The sequence below is a fragment of the Scyliorhinus canicula genome, chromosome 16 (genome assembly GCF_902713615.1).
Source record: "Scyliorhinus canicula chromosome 16, sScyCan1.1, whole genome shotgun sequence".
Classification (NCBI taxonomy): Eukaryota; Metazoa; Chordata; class Chondrichthyes; order Carcharhiniformes; family Scyliorhinidae; genus Scyliorhinus; species Scyliorhinus canicula.
This window is the reverse complement of record NC_052161.1, coordinates 118,232,562-118,251,284: the sequence shown is the minus strand read 5'-3', so window position 1 is coordinate 118,251,284 and position 18,723 is coordinate 118,232,562. Positions and strand designations below refer to the sequence as shown.

At 49.2% G+C, this 18,723-nt stretch overlaps 1 protein-coding gene across 1 annotated transcript; it reads right to left on the bottom strand.

The window, feature by feature from the left end:
- Window positions 1-13,547: 13,547 nt before the first annotated feature.
- fndc10 (fibronectin type III domain containing 10) lies at window positions 13,548-15,054 on the bottom strand. Its single transcript, XM_038822183.1, has one exon. It carries the CDS (start codon window positions 14,983-14,985, stop codon window positions 14,197-14,199), a length of 789 nt encoding a protein of 262 aa, XP_038678111.1. The 5' UTR covers window positions 14,986-15,054; the 3' UTR covers window positions 13,548-14,196.
- Window positions 15,055-18,723: the final 3,669 nt, after the last annotated feature.

Below are 18,723 nucleotides of genomic sequence, written 5' to 3'. Positions count from 1 at the left end.
TGATAATTGCACTTCAACTTCATCTTCACTCTCTGATTTCGCTCCTTCTCTTAACCTGTGACTATGCGACCTTGCTACACAATGTGGAAAAATCCCAAGATATTCGTCCTTCAACACTTCAGTTGTCTGATTTTCCACTGGCTTATCAACTACAGTAGTCATCACTCCCACCTGCGATCCAGCTATATCATTACCCAAGATATACTGTATTCCTGGACAAGATAATTTCTCTATTACTCCGACTACCACTTCATCACTCTTCACTGGACTTTCCAACCTTACCTTATATAATGGAACACTACTCCTCGCACCCTGAATTCCACATATTACCACCTTTTCTGGCAACATTCTTCCCAAACTACATAACTCCTCATCTCTTACCATTAAAGATTGACTAGCTCCCATATCTCTTAAAATTGTGACTTCTTTACCTGCTCCTCCTGATACACATGAGAAAATTTTACCCACACAAGTAAATTCTTTAAAGAGATCTGACAACTTCATATCAATCACCTCTTGATCAGGCTGTATAATCTTTTGCACCTCCTACGCTTCACTTGGCTTTCCTTTATCACTTTAACAAACCCCACTGTCTTATCCTGTTTTACTACATCAGCCTTCCCAGTACTTTTCTTCAACCACCAACACTGTGACTTTACATGGCCTAGTTTATTACAGTGAAAACATTTGAAACTTTTCATTTCTTTTCCACCCTCCTGGATTTCTTTTTTAATCTGAGGTACACTCTCCTTATCTCCCATCAGATCACCTTTACCTTTACCACTTGAGTATTTCCCATGTCCCCAGTTTCTATCCCTCACAGGCTGAAACTGATGTTGGAAACCAAGCTTTGATTTATCAACTAATTCATAATCATCTGCCATTTTTGCTGCTAATCTCGTAGTTTTAACTCTCTGTTCTTCCACATGAGTTCTCACTACATCAGGAATTGAATTTTTAAACTGCTCCAAAAGTATAATTTCTCTGAGAGCTTCATGCGTTTGGTCTATTTTCAAAGCCCTTATCCACCTATCAAAATTATTCTGTTTGATCCTTTCAAACGCCAGGTATGTTTGATCAAATTCTTTCCTTAAATTTCTAAACCTTTGTCTGTAGACTTCAGGCACTAGTTCATATGCACCTACGATGGATTTTTTCACCTCCTCATACGACCCAGATACCTCCTCTGGTCGTGATGCAAACACTTCACTAGCCCTACCTACCAGCTTTGTTTGAATCAGTAATACCCACATGATCTGTGGCCATTTCATTGTTTAGCTACCTTCTCAAATGAAATGAAAAAGGCTTCCACCTCCTTCTCATCAAACCTTGGCAATGCTTGGACATATTTAAATAGATTCCCACCAAGCCTTCGACTTTGACACTCTTTCTCACTTTCCTCATCACTATCAACCAACTCTCCGTTTCCCTTTACATCTGCCAATTTTAACTGACTGCCGTGTTTCATGGCCATTTTCTGAAGTTCAAACTCTCTCTCTTTATCTTTTTCCCTGATCTGTATCTCCCTTTCTCTTTCTTTTTGTTCTGCTGGGGCTAAGTTGCTACGTTGTAACTGGATTTTTGCCATTTCCAATTAGTCAAACTGTATCTCAGGCAACTTTAAATGCTTAGCCATTGCCATAATTACCTCATATTTTTGCATTTTGTCAGATAATGTTAACTGCAATGTTTTTGCCAAATCTAACACTCTACTTTTAGTCTCTGTCCATAAGGACAGACGATTTTGTGTGTGACCGTGTGACCGTCTCCACCCCCAAAAACTTCAGAGCCTCTGAAAGAGCTATTGTCCACAACACATTCCCCACTTAACTGGAATACCACACCTGAAAAGCAACCACAATATGCTCACCCCTCACTGTCTTTAAGTTCACTAAGCCAATCCAATAGATAGACTTTTATCCCAGACGAGCCCCCAATTTGTTATGGGCCAGGGTTTAGAGAACCTCAAAGTGTAGCATGGAGTTCACCTGACCCACAACTTTTAATAGATTGTGGTATGGGGAGCACACAGCCCACTCTACAGGTATGATGCAGCAGAAATGGAAAAGTATTTTTTAAAGCAAAACAATGTTTATTCTATGAACTCAAGTTAACCTTTTTAAAACATACAGTGAATATCTTAGCAACCATCAATTCAAATACAACCCCCAAAGAATACAACACTAAGTGATCCTTAATAACTTCCCAAACAACATCCAGAAGACAGAATCAACACCTTTTAACAGAAGCGCATCAGGTTAACATTCACTACTGAAAACATTTGTAATTCTGAATTCACCAAATGATCAAGAGATAGTCTTTTCATGACAGGGAGATCAACAATACACCTACTCTGTCTGGCTTCAGCTCCAACACTGAAAACGAAACTAAAACACATCCTGCAGCAAACAGCCTAAAAACAAAAGTAAAAAGCTGACAGACCACACAGCTCCACCCACACTCTGACATCACTGCAGTAGTAAACACGCATTTCTTAAAGGTAAATTTCTTAAACACCCATTTCTTAAAGGTACTCTCACATGACAGAGTGCACTGTCTGCATAAACAATATGATGCTGCATTAAGACCATACAGCTTCCTGTGCAATCCTGAAATAATGAGGTTCTACACACTCTGCGGCAATGACAGCATATTGTTGACTAATTTTGATCTTTCGAAGCTGCGTCGAGCAGTTTCATGCTGTGACATGCCTGATTTTTTTAAAAAATCACAACTTACTTCCAAATACGTCTTCTATGTAATGGAAAATAGTTTTCTCTCTGAGCTTCTAAATCTGCCCAGATAATATCTGCTGCTCACTTGTTTGCGGTGATAGGTTTGACAGAAGGATGCATTATTCATGTAAAGTGTAGTGTGTAAAATAATTCAGTGCTAGAATTCTGTTTGTTTTCTAAATTCATTCCAATAAATAAATGTCACAAACCCCATCTGCAAAAAAAAAACTGTTTTGCCCATTACTCCATGTTACTTTATATTACATTATGCTTCACTGGAAAAACATTCCATTTCCTCGGGTGGTGCCATTCAGCGAAAAAGGAACATGTTGACAAACTAGCAGCTTCCTTACAAAATAAGACTGCTTAGAGAGACATCCAGGTCTGCTCCATTTTCACACCCTTCAGTTCTACCTGCTCTCAGTTCTCCATCTTGCCTTGGCCCCAATATAAGATGGTCTATAACTGATGTACCTCTTACAGTAGCACACTCACAAATCATATAAACATGGAAATTAGGAGCAGGAATAGGCCACTCGGCACCTCGAGCCTGCTCTGCCATTCAACAGGACCATGGCTGATCTGATTGTAACCTCAACACTACATCCACCTCGACGCTATGACAAAGAAAGCACAGTGCCTATACTTCCTCAGAAAACTAAGGAAATTCGCTATGTCCACATTGACTCCTATCAAATTTTACAGGTGCACCATAGAAAGCATCCTATCTGGCTGCATCCTCAGCCCAAGACCGCAAGAAACTTCAGAGAGTCGTGAACACAGCCCAGTCCATCACACGACCCCGCCTCCCATCCATTGACTCTACCTACACCTCCTTCTGCCTTGGGAAAGGGTGCAGCATAATCAAAGACCTCTCCCATCCGACTTACTCACTCTTCCAACTTCTTCCATCGGGCAGGACATACAGAAGTCTGAGAACACGCACGTACAGATTCAAAAATAGCTTCTTCCCTGCTGTTACCAAACTCCTAAATGACCCTCTTATGAACTGACCTGATTAATACCACACCCCTGTATGCGTCACCCGATGCCTGTGTCAATGTAGTTACATTGTGTATCTTGTGTTGCCCTATTAAGTGTTTTCTTTTCATTTACTAAATAATCTTTTTGAGCTGCTCGCAGAAAAATACTTTTCACTGTACATCGTTACACGAGACAATAAACAAATCCAAATCCTTCTTCCTCCATCCCCCTGATGACCCATCATCCCTCTTGCTCATCGAGACACTAGCCTAATCTGCCTTTAAAATGTTCAAAGACTCTGCTTCCACTGCCTTTTGAGGAAAAGAGTTGCAAAATCTCACTACCTTCAAAGAGGAAAAATAATCTCCTCATCGCTTTCTTAAATGGGCAACCCTTTTGTTTTAAACAGTGACCGTGAATTCTACGTTGGAATTCTCCAGCCCACCTGCGGCAGATTTTCCTGCGGCGGAGATGGCTCATCATCAGCCGCTGATGGGATCTTCTGGTTCCGTTGAAGTCATTGTACATTCTTCGCCCCTGCCACTGGCAGGGAACCCCCGGCAGGAAGGATTGGAGAATTCCACCCCTAGATTCTCCCACAAGGGGAAACATCCTTTCCACAGACACCCTGTCAAGACCCCTCAAGATCTTATGTTTCAATCTAGTCACCTCCTATTCTTCTAAATTCCAGCGAATACAAGCATAGTCATTCCAACCTTTCCCCATAAGACAATAATAATAATCATTGTTAGCGTTACAAGTAGGCTTACATTAACACCGCAATGATGTTACTGTGAAAATCCCCTTATCGCCACATTCCGATGCCTGTTCGGGTCCACTGAGGGAGAATTCAGAATGTCCAATTCACCTAACAAGCACGTCTTTCACGACTTGTGGGAGGAAACCGGAGCACCGGGTGGAAATCCACGCAGATACGGGGAGAACGTGCAGACTCCTCACAGACAGTGACCCAAGCTGGAATTGAACCTGGGGCCCTGGTGCTGAGATGCAACAGTGCTAACTACTATGCTATCGTGCCATCCATTCCATTCCAGGTATTAGTCTAGTAAATCTTCTCTGAACTGCTTCCAACACATTTACACCTTTGCTTTAATAATGTGACCAATAGCGTACGCAGCAACAGGGCACCATGAGATTCAATTCACCAACAATGCAACAACTATATCAGATAAAGCTATGTAATAGAGTGGAAAGGAACACTCATTTGGTGTTTACATTTTTTAATATTAGAACAAAGAGACATTCTTTTAGACAAATATAAACATCAGTTTACCTCAGGCCAGATAATTGTGCCAACCTGCAGTATCCATAATTTTCAATTGGAACGTGGATAGTGATTTAAAGGATATAGATAAACTTCACAAAGAGATTCAAAATAATGAGTGAACAATTCTCCAGGGCTGGTTTAGCACAGGGCTAAAGAGCTGACTTTTTAAGCAGACCAAATCAGGCCAGCAGCACGGTTCAATTCCTGTACCAGCCTCCCCGAACAGGCGCTGGAATGTGGCGACTAGGGGCTTTTCACAGTAACTTCATTGAAGCCTACTCGTGACAATAAGCGATTTTCATTTAATTTCAATATTGCAACTGTTCATAGATACAGGTGCAGTTCAGCTTCTTATCTGATCTTCGTTTTTTGTCCAAAGATATATGTTACAAATTATGGACTCTGTCGTATAAAATCACACCTTTATCGTGAGTCCATCTGTCTACACTCTAAGGCTTGCTCGCTCATGCCCACATTCTCAAAATCACAAAATCCCTTTCCAACCATAGCTTCCAAATAACGGATCCCATATGTTTTTGTCTGCACTGCCCTACAAAGACGTTCATCTGTATATTGGTCTCGTTACTGGAAGAATTCTCTGGCATGAGTCCTAAATTTGCCTTTTGCTAATTTGAACATGGGTCCTCGCATGGCTATCATAATTTAGCTTGAAGTCATGTTTCAGGTTTGCCTTTCTTGCCATTTTAATGAAACTCCTCCTGTCAGTTGGGAGGAGAGGCTTTAGTTATCCAAAGAGAGAGGTGGACTATATCGAGAAAGAGAAAGAGCAGATCTGATGGAGATGGTCAAAGTTGTGAAGGATTTGATAATGGCCAATAGGGAAAAACTATTTTGAGTGATGAGTCAGTAACTAGAGGACATTAGTGACAAAAAGCATGAAGATTAGGAGTTTTTTTTCATCACTGGTTTGTTCGGGATACAAGTGACCTACTAAAAACATGAGTGGAAGTGGAATCCATCATAGCTATTTAAAAAGTGGGACAATTTTGAAAAATAAAAATCCAGAACATAAGAAATTGGAGCATGAGTGTAGAAGCCAGGTATTTCTAATACACCTAATATAGGTAAAAGATAGCTGTTTAGCGTAAATATTAAGCCCCAGTTTTAAAAACGCATATTCTGCAAATTCATTTCTAACACAACTTTTAAATGCATAGTTTAAAAGAAACACAGAAGTCGGATAAAACAAGCACGTTTCACTACATTTCTCCAAGGACAACGGCTGAATCCATGGCAACGAGGTGACGAGAGCCCAGTAACTTAAAGGCTCTGATTTCAGGCCACTCGTGATAACAGTCTGAATCATATTCCATAACTTATACAGACTGAAACATTTTAGACTATTGCTGGGTTTTAAAGATAGACAGTTAGAACATCGAATCAAATATATTTGATTTCAACACTCTCAAAACATAATAATTTCATAGAAGCAGCATAATTCACTTTACTAGATTAAAACAGGCAGTTTGAATACATTTTTCAAATCAATGTCCAAGGACAGAGCAGGACCCATAGCAACAGCATTGCCTGACAAGATAACATGAAGGATAATAGCTAAGCCAGCAGAAAACCAGTTTTTGCTGGCCTTGATAAAGCACAATATTGAATTCTTTAACATACACAAGTATGCAGATACGAAACAATTAGAAGTAATGTTGCATATTAAAGATGGACGACTTGCCGTCAAATCAGATGTGTTTGAGTCTAACCCAAACCAATTAGGATTATATTGGGGTGTGATTAGATGGCTTAAGACAGATATGAAACAGTATAGCTGTAAGTTTCATTCGGCCATTTTTAGTTGGTTGGTTGGTGGTGTTGATTTGAAGCTGAAGATCAGCTGGATTTCTTTCTCTCTTTTTGAATCATCTATACTTTGATCTGAACTATTCACTGTCTCCCTGTATTCATATTTCATTTTCAGACTTTGACTTTTTTTTTTTAAATTTAGATTAGCCAATTATTTTTTCCAATTAAGGGGCAATTTAGCGTGGCCAATCCACCTACTCTGCACATTTTTTGGGTTGTGGGGGCGAAACCCACGCAGACACGGGGAGAACGTGCAAACTCCACACGGACAGTGACCCAGAGCCGGGATCGAACCTGGGACCTCAGCGCCGTGAGGCGGTTGTGCTAACCACTAGGCCACCGTGCTGCCCCAGACTTTGACTTTTAAAGTTATTGTCGAGCTGTTTGCCTAAACAAAGAAGATAATTTCTGTGATTCTTTGAAAGCTTCAAATTGTCTACGAATTGCCTTTTTTAAAAATGACTTTCAAATTGTAATCAATAGAAGACAAATAAACAATTCGTATTTGCACCTGAGAAGTTTTAACTTAAATTTGTATTGAGTTCCAGTAATCGCAAAGTGCTGCTGGTAACCAAATGATTAAATCCATCAATGAGTAGCCCTCAAACTTAGTGCTTCACCTTTCACTAAGATATTGGCTGATCTACCTCTCATTCCTGCAATACCCGCATACCCATTACTACACTTAGTATCCAAAAATATATCCATCTCTCCTGAATATTCTCAATGACTGAGCATCCAACAGCTCTTAGGGGTAGAGAACTCCAAAGATTCACAACTTTTAAGAGAATAAATTTCTCCTCATCTCAATCCTACCTTCATTCTAAAGGGGATGAAAATTAAGGCAAAGAAATGGGACTAAATAGTAAGGTCATTCAGAGAACCCAGTCAGGCACAAATGGCCCCCCTCTCCACAGTAATATTCTCCAATGCTATCTCGGTTGTATTTTAACCAGATATTTCAAAACAGCAAACACAGAAGGCTACTTTTGAGATCGCAATTCACTGTGCTACACCCAGAGGAGAAAGCAGCCTGCTTGATTGGCACCCCATCCACAAACATTCACCCCCTCCACCACCAACGCACAGTAGCAACCATGTGTACCATCTACAAGGTGCAGTGCAGGAACTCACCAAAACTCCTTCGACAAATCCAAATCCACCTTCTCTACCTTCTAGAAGGACAAGGGCAGCAGACATATGGGAAGACCACCAACTGGAGGTTCTCCTCCAAGTCACTCACCATCCTGACTTGAAAATATATTGGCGTTCCTTCATTGTCGCTGGGTCGCTATTCTGGAACTCCCTCCCAAACAGCACTGTGGGTGTACCTACACCACATGGACCGCAGCGGTTCAAAAGGGTAGCTCACCACCTTCTCAAGGGCAATTAGTGATCGGCAATAAATGCTGGCCAAGCCAGCTTTGAATTTTTTTTTTCCTGCTACGGAGGTTAAACTGTCTCTGGTAATCCATTCTCCTCATTTAGCTAGCACCTACACCCAAGAGTATCTCCCCTGTGACTGATCGGTTTGCCAACTCTTCAGGGTTGTCTAGAGTTTCGAGGAATTGAAGATCAATCTCCAGGACACTGCTGTGTGTGACCCTGGAGAAGAAAGGCCATCGGACATTAAAAAAGATTGGGTTTTTTGGTAATTTTCTTTGAACATTTCTCATTACCAGATATTAAAGTATTGAAAATTTGGATAAAAAACGACTCTGAAGCATCATGCAATTGCTTAATGAGGGGTTTTTTTTCTTTCCAAGTGGGGTAAGAAGGCAATAAGATCATAAGGATGGGTGTGCTGGCTGAATGGCTGGAGCGTGGGGGTAAGTCACGTGATGAAAATTCCAGGAATAAATTGAATCACAGTTGGCAACCCTAGTGACCAGAAATGAACAGGATACACAAGATGCAAGCTGACCAGAGCACAGTAAGATTTGATTATGTATCTCTCGTACATGTATCCCTCCTATTTAGTCTATCACTTAGCATCCAATTGCCTTCATTGACTGCAACTCACCCAGAATCTGGCCCCTCTCAGTGCCAAATCCATTAACCTTTGAATTTCACAAGAAGTTCATTTTACACCATCACATGTAGACATACATCAGCAACTGCCCCCTGCCTTATTCATATCTGTAATCATTTGCCACTGATGGCCTCTTTATGATATACAACTCAGTCTGTCTATTCCCAACTGCCTCCTTAGAGACAATTTTCCCATTCCCTTCCTTTAGTCCAACCACCTTCTGCAAATCTGACCATTGGGCTCTCTGAATACAAGTGTTTCCTGCAAATTACAAGCACACCAAGAGACCAACCATTAGTTACCAGGGACCAACGACCCTGTCCCCCCTTGTTTGTTTTTGATGAGCGGTTTAAACCTTTGGTCTTCCTGGGATCCTTGGAGGGGCTGTGTCCGTGACCGACACCAGGGAAGCAGTCAGTCTGCATGCAGCACGGAGGGAACCAGGAGCACATTCAGGTTCCATTTCAAAGGGAATTGGGATGGCTCTCCCAGAAGAAAGGCTGGGCAAGGTTCAGGGGGGAGAAGGCAGGGGAGTGGGACTGGGTAGAATGCTCATTCAGACAGCCAGTAACTAGACTTGATGGGCTGATTGGCCTCCTTCGGCATTGTAAAGATTCTGGGATTATTCCAAATCATTTATAAAAACGAATTTGTCTTTTTTTATAAATCTGTTAAGGAAGATTCAAATCGTCTCTCCATCGGGGATATAGTTATCGCAGATAGAATGGCTTCTCAAAAATAAATTCGCAACTGAAAGCTGGTGTTGGAGATAGTAACAAGAGGAAATCCTCGTGAGTTTAAAATTTCCAATATGACAGCAGATGTGGAGTTTGGGGTTCTGTTTGCAATTGGGACTGAGGCAGTTCCCAGTATCTGAGCAACATTTCCACTCGCTCCATTTAACCCTGTGAGAGGGACAGGAGGGGTCAGTATCAAACACTGTCAATCAGTGAATGACTTCAACCTGTTTAATAACATTTGAGTCTAGAAATATATCTTTGGGTATTAGAAACACTTTCTAGTCTGATTACTAGTGTCCAGAAGCACTGCTTCTGACTTGGAAAGTTGAGGATCACATCACACTTACTTTTTCCCCTTCCTCTAAGCTCTCCCCCAACCTCACCCGCTTCCTCTAAACTCTCCTTCTCCCCCAACCTCTCTCTCTCCCCAACCTCACCTCCCTCCTCTGACTTCTCCCCATCCCCAAACCTCTCTCCCCTCTCTAAACTCTCCCCCTCCCCAACGTCTCTCTCCCTCTCCAACCTCACCCCTTCCTCTAAACTCTCCCCCTCCCCAACCTCTCTCTCCCTCTCCAACCTCACCCCTTCCTCTAAACTCTCCCCCTCCCCAACCTCTCTTCCCCCTCCCCCAACCTCACCCGCTTCCTCTAAACTCTCCCCTCCCCCAATCTCTCTCGCTCTCTCCCCAACCTCACCTCCCTCCTCTGACCACTCCCATCCCCAAACCTCTCTCCTCCCCCAACCTCTCCCCCTCTCTAAACCTCTCCCCAACCTCTCTCCCCTCCCCTAATATCTCTACCGTTCCACTAATATCTCTATCCCTCCCCCAACATCTCTCTCCCTCCCTAACCCCCCGCCCCCCACAACACCGCCAGTCCAATACTCAATTCTGGGATTCATTATCTTGTTAGTTTTAGGCTTCACCGTTTAGAACATAGAACATAGAACAGTACAGCACAGAACAAGCCCTTCGGCCCTCGATGTTGTGCCGAACAATGATCACCCCACTTAAACCCACGTAACCCGTATACCCGTAACCCAACAATCCCCCCATTAACCTTACACTACGGGCAATTTAGCATGGCCAATCCACCTAACCCGCACATCTTTGGACTGTGGGAGGAAACCGGAGCACCCGGAGGAAACCCACGCACACACGGGGAGGACGTGCAGACTCCACACAGACAGTGACCCAGCCGGGAATCGAACCTGGGACCCTGGAGCTGTGAAGCATTGATGCTAACCACCATGCTACCGTGAGGCCCAATTTCTGATCGAGTTCCACAGCCCGCAGTGCCAGCACAGAGGGTTGATAGAATGTTAGTCCAGCCAGTGACTCCCCACCTCCCGTAGGTGAATGCAAAAATCCACCTGCCCAGTAACCTGCTGCCAAGGGAGGGGCTGGGTGCAGGAATATATCCAGTTTACACAAACGGAGGGCGATCAATGAAGATAATTTGCAAAGGTGCAGAAACCTGTGCATCTTTGACATGAAACCGACATGAAATGAAGTGAAATTCTGAACTCTTCAACCATCCAGACCTTTAACATGAATCAGGTCCGGGTCTGTCACCGGGAGACTGACTTGAAATCCCAGTGAGAGGTTCAAGATGCTTTCTCTGGCCTAGTTTAACCTGTCACCCCTCCCCACCCCCATTAACCTGTCCACCAAACACGAGGCTGCTCCCTCTTTCCCCTCACCCTCAGACTCTGCTGTGTGGCAGTAAGTCTGTCCTTCTGCCTCCCAACCCAGGGACGGGATAGTTTGGAGAATTGACTTGAGCTCCGTTGTGAACAGGAACAGCGACACCGCATTGAAACTATCAGTTTGGGATTTGTAAACGCGCTGTTAACACTTTCAGCTGGATCGTGTTTCTCTCGCTCTTATCCTCATTCAATGTGTTTCCCCATTCTCTCTCTCTCACACACACACTCTCTCTAACTCACACACTCACTCTCACCCTCTCTCTCACACATTCACTCTCTCTCACACTCTCTCTCACACACTCTCTCACCCTCTCTCTCACATACACATTCACTCTCACCCTCACACACACTCTCTCTCACACACACTCACCCTCGCTCACACACTCTCTCTAACTCACACACATTCTCACCCTCCCTCTCACACACACTCTCACCCTCCCTCTCATACACACACACACACATTCACTCTCTCTCACACTCTCTCTCACACACTCTCTCACCCTCTCTCTCATACACACTCTCTCACACACACATTCACTCTCACCCTCACACACACTCTCACACACACTCTCTCACCCTCGCTCACACACACACTCACTCTCACACACTCTCTCAACCTCTCTCTCACATACTCACTCACATACACTCACTCTCACCCTCTCTCTCTCACATACACACTCTCTCACACACACATTCACTCTCACCCTCACACACACTCTCACCCTCTCTCGCATACACTCACGGCTCACACTCACTCTCACCCTCTCTCACACACACACTCTCACCCTCTCTCGCATACACACTTCTCACACACTCTCACCCTCTCACACACACTCACACACACGCTCACCCTCTCACACACTCTCTCACACACTCACTCACTCACCCTCACACACACTCTCTCTCACACACACTCACTCTCACCCTCACACACACACTCACCCTCTCACACACACTCTCTCACCCACACCCTCACACACACACTCACACACACACACAAACTCTCTCACACTCACACACACACACTCACCCTCTCTCACACACACACTGTCTCTCTCGCACACACACTCACACACACTCTCACACACACACTCTCACCCTCTCTCACACACATACTCACACACACACATTCACTCTCACACATACTCTCTCACACACACTCTTACCCTCACACACTCTCACCTTCTCACACACACTCTCACCCTCTCACACACACTCTCTCGCACACACTCTCACCTTCTCTCTCGCACACACTCTCACCTTCTCTCTCACACACACCCACCCTCTCACACACCCTCTCACCCTCTCACACACACTCTCACCCTCTCACACACACTCTCTCTCGCACACACTCTCACCTTCTCTCTCACACACACACTCTCACCCTCTCTCTCACATACACACTCTCACACACCTCACACTCACACACATCTCACACACACACCTCACACACTCCTCACACTCACTCACACACACCTCTCACCCTCTTTCTCACAGACACACTCACCCTCTCATACACACACACCCTCTCACACACACCTCTCACACACCTCTCACACTCACTCTCTCACACACACCGCTCACTCACACACCTCTCACACTCCTCACACTCACTCACACACACCTCTCACCCTCTTTCTCACACACACACTCACCCTCTCATACACACACACCCTCTCACACACACACCTCTCACACACCTCTCACACTCACTCTCACACACATCGCTCACTCACACACCTCTCACACTCACACACACATCTCACTCTCATTTCACTATCTTTCTGTCTCCAGCATTCTCTAACCAACTCTCTCGATGCGCGCCTTTCTATCGGTTCAGTCTGTGGCAGTCCACATTCTCCATACCCCAGTGTCTGGGTTGTGTCCCTATACACTCCCCGTTTCTCTGTCTTGTCCCCTCCTCCCCGGTTTGCACTCACCCCTCGCCGGCTGCAGGTTGCCAAAGGGGATGGTTTTGTTTTGCCGGTGAGCAGCCGGCCTGTATCGTGCTCAAAAACCGTTCGCCCTCTTCAACCTTGTCCCTCAGTCCCCAGTCACTGCCCAGAAATCCGAAATGAAATCATTTTTTTGGGAGGAGGGGGGTCTGACCGAACTTGCACAAACGGAGAGAGGGCAAAGGATGACCGAGCTCCCCCCCCCCCCCCCCCCTCTCAAAATCCAACATAAAGCAACACAGCAGAACAGAACTAGATCCCGGACACCTGGCCGAATACAGTAAATGTTTGTTTTTTATTCCCCACAACTGGCACATACATGGAACATTTCCCGCTGTCAGAGATTCCAAATAAAACTTCCAAAAAGGAACCATTAAACTGCGGGCACATTTCCATCCTAACAGGACAGAACCGGTGTCTACATTTGTTGGTTGTGCTTCTTTTGTGTTGACTGGGTCCCCCCCCCCCCCCCCCCCAGCTCCCCCCAGTGCAGGAACCCTTTCAAACAGTCTTCACGTGGGAGGAGGAGGGGGGGGGGGGGGCCCTTGAAGTGGCCAGTCAGGCGGAATAGCCGAAAAGGAAGCAAGCCAGGCTGACCCTGGCTACCAAGAATGTTCAGTCTTCCAGCCGAACTCCGAACCCAAGGCTGGGAGGCGCCCGGGGCTTCATGCCTGCCCCCCTTTGATCCTCATTCACCCCATTCAGTCAGTCAATCCCTCCTGGGAACAAATAAGGTGATTCTTCCAACAGTAAAAGGTGGAGGTGGAGGGTGGAGTCCCCTCTTTGTCCCCTCTTTGTCCCTCTCTCTTCCCCTCACCCCCCGTCTCCAGTCCAGTCTCATGGAGGGAGGTAGGGAGGGGGGTTAGACTGAGTCCAGAGGAAGTTCCCCCTCCTCTCAACGCCCCCCTTATTCCTTCCCCCTTGTTTAAGTGGTCACCCTGTGGTCTTCGTGTCCTCTCTTGGAGGAGGCCCTGGGGAAGGCAGGGTGCATGATATTCTCGGTAATGTAGGCCACCAGCAGGCAGATGATCACCAGCATCACACAGATGGAGCCCCCCACGGCGGTCATGGCGATGACAATGTCCTGCATGCCGGCCGGCTGGGCTCGGAAATGGAGGCACTCCTCCTCCTGGAGGCTGCGATTGCTGTAAAGGGTGTGCAGGCAGATGCGGTAGTCCACGCTGTCGTGGACGCTGCTGAGCAGGTAGTCGCGGCAGGCCAGCCCCAGCTGCACACTCTCGCACTGGAACTGGGTGTAGAGGCCGCTCCAGGTACAGTTGAGGTGAAAGCCGCGGAGGTGCTGCAGGGTCCGGGGCCTCCACTGCAGGAACACGCTGCTGTTGGCCAGCACATTGGCCACCAGGGAGCGGCTGGAGCGGTACAGCCTGCAGCTGGCCGGGCCGCAGCGGAAGGCGCTGTCCGTGGTCCTGAAACAGATCCTGCCGCCGCCTCCTCCTCCCCGGCCGCTCAGCACCACCTTGTAGGCACACGTCCCGTCCTCCAGGCCGCTGCCCGGCTCCTCCTCCAGGCTCCTGGCCCCGGGCCGGGCTCCCTCCTCCTCCTCCTCCTCCAGCTCCCCGCGGTGTGTGGCCAGCCCCGGGAGGCTGGAGTTCCAGGAGCCGCCGATCAGCGCGTCTCCCTCCTGCAGCCTGGACTCCGAGCAGGGGCAGCAGGAGCAGCAGCAGCAGAGCAGCAACACCAGCGGCAGCAGCATCCTGCCTGCAATCTCTCCCTCTCCCCCTCTCTCTCTCACATCCTCCTCTCCAGCCTCAGGCACTGTCCCCTTCCCTCCCCAACCTTCCCCAAAGCCCCCTCTGCAACCCCTCCCTCCCCCCTCCTGCAGCCTCTTCTCCGGCTGGTGCTCCGGCCTCAGACACCAGGAAACAACCTCCCCCAATGATGTCACTGGCTTGACTTTCAGTCCATCTGAGTGTCCTTGGGCGGGAGGAGGCAGGAAGCAGCTCACTCCTCCCTCCTCTCCTCCTTACCTCCCTCCTCCCCTCCTTCCCTCCCTCCCCTCCTTTCCTCCTTACCTCCCTCCTCCCCTCCTTCCCTCCCTCCTCTCCTCCCTCCCCTCCCTCCCCTCCCCTCCCCTCATCCTTCCCTCCCTCCTCCCTCCCCTCTCCCCTCCCTCCCCTCCCCTTCGCTCCTCCCCCTCCCCTCCCCCTCCCTCCCTCCTCTCCTCTCCTCCCTCCCTCCCCTCCCCTCTTCTCCCCTCACCTCCGCTCCTCCTCCCCTCCCCTCCTCTCCCCCTCCCCTCACCTCCGCTCCTCCCCCACCATCGCCTCCTCTCCCCTCACCTCACCTCCCCTTCTCTCCCCTCGCCTCCCCTTCCCTCTCCTCCTCCCCTCCTCTCCCCCTCCTCTCCTCTCCTCTCCTCTCCCTCCCCTGCTCTCCGCCCCTCCTCTCCCCTCACCTCCCCTTTTCTCCCCTCGCCTCCCCTTCCCTCTCCTCCTCCCCTCCCCTCCTCTCCTCTCCCCTCCCTCCCCTCCTCTCCTTCCCCTGCTCTCCTCCCCTCCCCTCTCCTTCCTCTCCCTCCCTCCCCTCCTCTCCTCCCCCTCCCCTCTCCTCCCTCCTCTCTCCCCCCTCCCTCACTCTCTCCTCCCCCCTCTCCTCTCCACCCCCCCCTCCCCTCTCCTCTCCTCCCCCTCCCTCCCCTCCCCACCCCTCGTCTCCCCTGCCCCCTCCTCCCTCTGCTTCCTCTGTACACGGACTCTCCCCCTCACAAGCCCAGCTTAATCTCTGCGATACTTTCCTTGCGGTTATTCCCTGTATTCCGGACGCAGCCAGTGCTCCCAGGAAAGCTGCGATGTGAATACAGTGTCTACCCAGCCGTGCAGTGGAATTTGAAAGTGGCGATGCTGCCACACACACTCCTTTCCAAAGACACAGCCCACCAGGCAGCGTCTGCAGTGGAACGGCCGCCAGCTCCCAGAGTCAGCCCCTTGGAAATGTTGGATTATCGAGGACACACTTGTGGCTTAATGTTTTGGAAAATACCATCAGGACTGGGCCCCTATTCCGCCTCCCCCCCACCCACACCCACCACCACTCACCACTCTCCACAGTGTCCACTGTGACACCCAGTCCCCCTCAGTGTCCACTGTGACACACAGTCACCCTCACAGTGTCCACTATGACACCCAGTCCCCCTCAGTGTCCACTGTGACACACAGTCACCCTCACAGTGTCCACTGTGACACCCAGTCACCCTCACAGTGTCCACTGTGACACCCAGTCACCCTCACAGTGTCCACTGTGACACCCAGTCACCCTCACAGTGTCCACTGTGACACCCAGTCACCCTCACAGTGTCCACTGTGACACCCAGTCACCCTCACAGTGTCCACTGTGACACCCAGTCCCCCTCACAGTGTCCACTGTGTCACCCAGTCCCCCTCACAGTCCCCACTGTGACACCCAGTCCCCCTCACAGTCCCCACTGTGACACCCAATCACCCTCACAGTCCCCACTGTGACACCCAGTCCCCCTCACAGTCCCCACTGTGACACCCAGTCCCCCTCACAGTGTCCACTGTGACACCCAGTCCCCCTCACAGTGTCCACTGTGACACCCAGTCCCCCTCACAGTGTCCACTGTGACACCCAGTCCCCCTCACAGTCCCCACTGTGACACACAGCCCCCCTCACAGTGTCCACTGTGACACCCAGTCTGCCTCACAGTCCCCACTGTGACACACAGCCCCCCTCACAGTTCCCACTGTGACACCCAATCCCCCTCACAGTCCCCACTGTGACACCCAGTCCCCCCCGGGGTCCACTGTGACACACAGTCCCCCTCACAGTCCCCACTGTGACACCCAGTCCCCCTCAGTCCCCACTGTGACACCCAGTCCCCCTCACAGTGTCCACTGTGACACTCAGTCCCCCTCACAGTGTCCACTGTGACACCCAATCCCCCTCACAGTCCCCACTGTGACACCCAGTCCCCCTCAGTCCCCACTGTGACACCCAGACCCCCTCACAGTCCCCACTGTGACACCCAGTCCCCCTCAGTGTCCACTGTGACACACAGTCCCCCTCACAGTCCCCACTGTGACACCCAGTTCCCCTCACAGTCCCCACTGTGACACCCAGTCCCCCTCATAGTCCCCACTGTGACACCCAGTCCCCCTCACAGTGTACACTGTGACACCCAGTCCCCCTGACAGTCCCCACTGTGACATCCAGTCCCCCTCACAGTGCCCACTGTGACACCCAGTCCCCCTCAGTGTCCACTGTGACACACAGTCCCCCTCACAGTGTCCACTGTGACACCCAGTCCCCCTCACAGTCCCCACTGTGACTCCAGTCCCCCTCACAGTCCCCACTGTGACACCCAGTCCCCCTCACAGTCCCCACTGTGACACCCAGTCCCCCTCACAGTCCCCACTGTGACACCCAGTCCTCCTCACAGTCCCCACTGTGACACCCAGTCCCCCTCACAGTGTCCACTGTGACACCCAGTCCCCCTGACAGTCCCCACTGTGACACCCAGTCCCCCTCACAGTTCCCACTGTGACACCCAGTCCCCCTCACAGTGTCCACTGTGACACCCAGCCCCCCTCACAGTGTCCACTGTGACACCCAGTCCCCCTCACAGTCCCCACTGTGACACCCAGTCCCCCTCACAGTGTCCACTGTGACATCCAGTCCCCCTCACAGTGTCCACTGTGACACCCAGTCCCCCTCACAGCCCCACTGTGACACCCAGTCCCCCTCACAGTCCCCACTGTGACACACAGTCCCCCTCACAGTGTCCACTGTGACACTCAGACCCCCTCACATTCCCCACTGTGACACCCCGTCCCCTCACAGTGTCCACTGTGACACCCAGTCCCCCTCACAGTCCCCACTGTGACACCCAGTCCCCCTCACAGTGTCCACTGTGACACCCAGTCCCCCTGACAGTCTCCACTGTGACATCCAGTCCCCCTCACAGTCCCCACTGTGACACCCAGTCCCCCTCACAGTCCCCACTGTGACACCCAGTCCCCCTCACAGTCCCCACTGTGACACCCAGTCCCCCTCACAGTGTCCACTGTGACACCCAGTCCCCCTCACAGTCCCCACTGTGACACCCAGTCCCCCTCACAGTCCCCACTGTGACACCCAGACACCCTCACATTCCCCACTGTGACACCCAGTCCCCCTCACAGTGTCCACTGTGACACCCAGTCCCCCTCACAGTCCCCACTGTGACACCCAGTCCCCCTCACAGTGTCCACTGTGACACCCAGTCCCCCTCACAGTGTCCACTGTGACACCCAGTCCCCCTCACAGTGTACACTGTGACACCCAGTCCCACTCACAGTCCCCACTGTGACACCCAGTCCCACTCACAGTCCCCACTGTGACACACAGTCCCCCTCACAGTCCCCACTGTGACACCCAGTCCCCCTCACAGTCCCCACTGTGACACCCAGTCCCCCTCACAGTCCCCACTGTGACA

What these genes read in the sequence shown, in the direction of transcription:
- fndc10 (XM_038822183.1), bottom strand. Translation starts at nt 14,985, where the DNA reads ATGCTGCTGCCGCTGGTGTTGCTGCTCTGCTGCTGCTGCTCCTGCTGC.